The sequence below is a fragment of the Protomyctophum bolini genome (genome assembly GCF_963924005.1).
Source record: "Protomyctophum bolini genome assembly, chromosome: 8".
Taxonomy (NCBI): domain Eukaryota; kingdom Metazoa; phylum Chordata; class Actinopteri; order Myctophiformes; family Myctophidae; genus Protomyctophum; species Protomyctophum bolini.
Genome location: NC_137869.1, coordinates 35,285,740 through 35,291,340, shown reverse-complemented (window position 1 = coordinate 35,291,340; position 5,601 = coordinate 35,285,740). Strand labels below are relative to the sequence as shown.

The following is a 5,601-nucleotide window of genomic DNA, read 5'->3' as shown; positions in this document are numbered from 1 at the left end:
GACACTCTTTGATGCAGGATTATGTAACCTGACCGTTGTCTGATTCAATTTCTGTATATTCCAGGAAAGCAATGGCAACTAAGGCCACGATGTATGGCATTACATGTCTGTGTCTGTACTGGAAGAGAAGGGTGAACAGCAGATCCATATTATGTAGCCACTTATAAATGACACCTGATAAATACTAATACACTGCAGTGTGCATAGATACTAGGGATGGGTCCGATTAATAGTAACTACATTTTAGAGGATACCATTTATTTTGTTAGCTTAGGCCTACTGCAGGTGAAATAAAAACGTCTGGGTTTCCGAGGCTATACTGCAGGTGACTTGAATATGGTGCAATGTTGAGTACAGGGCTACAGGCCTACCAAAGTGTGCCTGCATTATTGGTATTGATGATAATGGTATCTGTTATCATTAGCCTGATTGAGGCTATATTTATGTGGATGGATATCAGAATAAAAGTTATGGTTTAATTATCATTATGATTAATTGTTAATATTGAATTATAGTAAAATGTATACATTTTCATCATCACTTTTACACATCCCTAGTACAGACCCTCTGTAAAGAATGTCCCAATCTCTCCGATCTCTACCAGCCTCTGTTTACTAGCATAAGCCGCAATTCACCTAACCGCTTAAGTGTCTGTCAATTCTAACTGTAAGCAGGAAGCAGCTTAATTTGATTTGTGACACTTCAAATTGTGGGTAGCTAATAGGTCTGTACTAAACATACTTCTGTGTCGTGGTTTTGTTATGTTTGAACTGTTCAAACCTCATTAGGGTCACAGAGGAGTCATATTTGCTCTGTTTTCAGGCTATTGGTTGAGGTTGGTTAACATGTTACAGCCTATTGTAGAAATGGAGGGTGACCTTTTCTGTATTCTTCTATACCTGCCTCTGTATTTTTGTTATCTTATAAGTCACAGTTTCTATAGGAAACAAAACATGTATTGATGTACTTTTATCCAGTCAACATTTAGGCATTCAGCAACATGTTCTTATCCAGAATGAAATCAGAGTAAATGGCACGATCCCTATTCAATAAATACAAGATAAATGGCATTCTACAGCATACTGTATACAGTATGCTGTAGACTGCTGTAGAATGCAATTCTCTGCAGTTCTCCAAAGAAACTGGGATACCAGGTTATCAAATCGAGCATGTCCGTGCTGTCTAAACAACATTCAAATAGCCTTCATGGTCAAACAAAACAAATCTAAATAACAAAACATGTGAACAAGTAAAGGTGAGTTTTCAGACTGCAGGGGGGAAATGAGGAGTGAATCTACAGTTTTGACTGCAAGGGGGAGTTAATTTTTTGTACATGAAAAACAAACCACACAACCATACCATTGATTACTGTCATTTTTGTATTTATTTTAGTCAGGTGATGCAGCTGTTTTGCTTCACGTTTGTATTGTTCATTATTATAGAGACCAACAAAGCCTCACAAACTACCCTATTTGGAATGGATGTTTCCATGAGTGTCTGTCGCCTCCTCAGCAGTATACACAGGAAATGGAATCACTCGGGTCTGATAACAATATTTATGTCAGTGTTTTGTGTAGAGCTGTTCCAGATGCAATGCAACATGCACGTCGCACTGTGCTGGTAAGATTCAATTGATAAGCCAGAGTAGAAACAGACTGCTTTGTTAATCACAGTAAATATATATATATATTCAGCTGCTGACATTATACTTCGTTCAACATGGAATTAAATAAGATTCAGATGAACAAACCCTTAATTAAAAACTGATCATGGAAAGATTCCATCCTATTAAATAAATTCTTAAAAGAAAAAAAAAAACATTCCTGAAACATAAATACATCTATAATAAATAAAATGTATTGCAATCCAATATATATGTTATTACATTACATTATATTACAACATATTTCCCCTTGAAGAACAGGCTGGTTTGGGCATATAATAATGAGACCATGCAGATGTTTTACATTGCACTCCGATTTCTTAGTTCACTCAATGTAAAATAATGTTACGGCTCATTCTCAAGCCCTTGTGAACTAGCAGCAATGTTCTGCATTCACTATAATCAATACCCAAATTGTCTGCCAATTGATCCAAAATCAGCTCTTCAAATTACCTCACTACTTCCAAAACCATCCCTTTCAGCCACATAGATCTTCCTCATGGTTCATTCAACCTCGTTCTCATCTTCATCCATCCCTTTCAGCTCTTTCTCTGGCAACAATCCATAGCCATTGAGAAAGGCTTCCACATCAGTGGCAAAGAACTCGCCATTTAGGTGCTGTGTGCAGGCCAGAAAGTTCCCTATCAGTTCACCTGCCTTGTACACCAGCAATGTGGGCAACAGCTCATCTGAGAACCTCTCACTTGCACCTGTTGCCACTGCATCAATCCTGCAGAACTTGACAGTGGGATGTTCCAGGGCCAGGCAGTCGAGGCAGTTGTTAAGCTCCTCGCAACCTTTCACGCCGACCTTATAGATATGGACTACCACGACCGTACTGTGGTGCTCCTTTTCAATGACCTCCAGGAAGGCATCGCCACTGTCCAGGTCATGCACACCTTCAAACTTGGGTCCAAAGCTGAGCTTTTCATGCATCTCCACCATACATTTTTTGCGGTAGTGTTTAAGGCCTGACTCGTCGTCCTCCTTGAGCAGTTCATACTCTTGGACGCTCACCTGAAAAACAAAAAGGATAGAATCAATTTGACAATTTCCTATCAGATAGTGTGCTGACTTTGCTAATGTAATGCTTATTGGTTAATTGTTCAAAGCTGTATGGGTTAGGTAGGACACAATTATTTAATTCATAAAGATGACCAAAGTAGGTAGCTATAAGACACCTACAGAAATATGTTTGAAGCACTCAATGTATGCTGCGCAGCACTGCAGGACAGGCTGGCATGCACCATGCTGATCAAAAGCAGCATGACGCCATGTGTTGATGTGATAATCTTTATCACTGTGTCATACCTTGCGGGCTCCTTTCTCCTCGGGTCTGGACATCTGCCTCAGTAGTTCCCTCTTGGCAGGTGGCAAGTTCTCGTGCTCCATACTTTCCAGCTTAAATCGCCTCCAGTCATTGATCACGCCTTTTGGTCCTGTGGACGAGGAACATATTTAGAATATAAAGGTAATACATTTGGTCAGATGCCGAGCCTGAATTTGGAGAGTCTTAGACCACTGATTACTCATGTTTTGACCTATATTTATCGGGTGCATAGTCATCAAAAGAGTCAAATAATGGCAGATATATCCAAACCAATCATGTAAGGTTGGGCTCTATAATGAATATGTTTTGTGAGTGAGCAGCCTGCCCTTTAGGTTATTCATTTATATTATGTTTCATTATATTCTGCTTAGTATTCCACAGTCAACCGCAAGACCATCTCGGGCCCGGGGCACGGTTAATATTGACAATTGTCAACATTAATTGCATTACAGTTACCTACGTATAAGAGCTGGTACAGAAAGAAGATTAGAGTGTGTGTGTTGCTTAAGCACTATAGATCTGTCTCTCTGCTTTCCTTTTGACTTGGTTATTGCATTCATACTCTAGCAGCATTGTTCTTATAGAAACAATTTGTAATTGCCGATGTGACATGATCTTTGTCACATGGAATTGTCTATTTTCGGCTGTAGAGAAAAGAGGTAGAGCTCTGCCGACTTCAGTCAACCAAGTATTAGTTGACAGGTTTACTAAGTATAGATGGGTTAAAGTCGTTAAACTCAGGCCTAACCCTTTGAACTTGGCACAAGCATTGATGAAGGCGGTGCTTTTCCCCACATTGGAGTGGGTGTATACGCTGCTTCTTACCTGTTTGTGCCTTGATCTCTTGATCCATTTCTAGTAAGTTGCCAGACATTATGAGTTACCTGTCCGAAATCAAAGACATAATCAACATCATAAATGCCATATCATGATTACATGAATTCTGATTAATAGTGAATACTACTGTATGTTTACACTTTTCTGATTCTCATTTTATGATCATCATCACATTTAGGTTTTTCATTAGGTTTTAGGAACTGGCCATATGTCACACCATAGTATCCAATACATAAAAGGAGCATAGTCCCACGATAATTAATCAAATGAAGGTGCTCTAAGAGGATTACAGCCTTGCCAGATCAGTTGTACATTGTTGGCCCTTTTAGCTAACATTTGAAAGAGACTGGTCTATTGTGCTAATGTCGGTGTTTGCAAATGCAAGGGTACATAAAGTAGCCTATAGAGCCAACATGTCATTGAATCAACCAGATTTAGTATTGTGTTTTAAAGTGTATGTGGATATATTACGTAGATACTAGTACATTCAATCTGCATGCTGGACTGGACAAATTCTGAGTTTGTAGCAACCCCATCTCTGATTTGATAGATGATTTTATTTTATTATGTATACTGTGAGAGAATAGGTCAATATGTCTGTTCGTTTCCACACATATAAATAGACTTATATTTATCATGTAAACATACAGAAATAATATGAGATGGTGTCAAATGACAAAATTTGACACCAAGATTGTTTTGTTTTTAGCTTTGTAAGCCAATAAGCTAAACCATTACTACAGATGGTGTAAGCATATATAATAGAAACAGTCAGAAGCTAGACAGTAGCTCTATAGTATTTCAAGCCCAAACAATAGTTGCTACTGTATCTCTACTCCATTGTGTTTCCTTACCTCCTGTGGTTAGGTTGAGCTCTTCAGTATGTGCAAATAATCCTTGGACTGGTCAATACTGTCGGCACACTGAACTGAGATATCTAGTTTTAGATGCTTTGTATTTTTGTGTGCATGTGTGTGTATTTTCCAACCAATGAGGTTGGACGGTTGGAGATTTAAAAAAGGTGTTATGCCATCACGGTTGGACCAAACAAAAATAGCGTATCGGTCCTAAGAGGATTTAAGTGCAAGAATTAGAGGTCTCTGCTTTACAAAGGCGTAACTACACACCAGTGAGAGAGAGAGGCATAAATAAAGAGCGCAGAAATAGAAAGTATTAGGTTTGACTCTGTCCAAAAGAATCATAGGTGAAAAATACAATACTTTCGACTCGGACACCTAATTAGATTATCCAGCAATAGTAAGAAATATGTGTGATTTTGTGTTCTTTTACACAATATACAGCAGTGCCAGTAGGTACTATAGAACACCGTTTCCCAAACACTGGGCCGGGAACCATTTGTGGGTCACAGATCAATTTCTATGGGTCACGACTCTACATTTAAAATATATATTTATATTTCAAAATATTGTTTTTAATGAAAAAATAATACAAATGTTATGAATTTATTATTTACAATAATAATAATAATAAAGACTTAAAATAGCCGATCTACAATCTCACAATGCGGTTCACAATGTCTCTTTTGGGTCTTGACCTGAAAAGTTTGGGACCCACTGAGGATGGAAATCGTAATCAAATTCCTAACCTTGCTAAACAATGCAATGTGTAAGGAGTCAACTCAAGCAAGGGCCCCATGCATATCCCCTGGATGAACTTTGTTCAAATGAAAGCATTCTTTTGTGGAATTAAACGTTCTCCCAGGCATTGGGCTTCACACGAAACGAGCACACGGCTGGAAGATTTCAAAGCA

At 38.4% G+C, this 5,601-nt stretch overlaps 1 protein-coding gene across 1 annotated transcript; it reads right to left on the bottom strand.

The window, feature by feature from the left end:
- Positions 1 to 2,167: 2,167 nt before the first annotated feature.
- pdcb (phosducin b) lies at positions 2,168 to 3,846 on the bottom strand (the record flags this gene model as incomplete). Its single annotated transcript, XM_080770531.1, has 3 exons — positions 2,168 to 2,680; positions 2,975 to 3,102; positions 3,819 to 3,846. 3 exons carry the CDS (start codon positions 3,844 to 3,846, stop codon positions 2,168 to 2,170), a joined length of 669 nt encoding a protein of 222 aa, XP_080626657.1.
- Between the last annotated feature and the right edge of the window lie 1,755 nt (positions 3,847 to 5,601).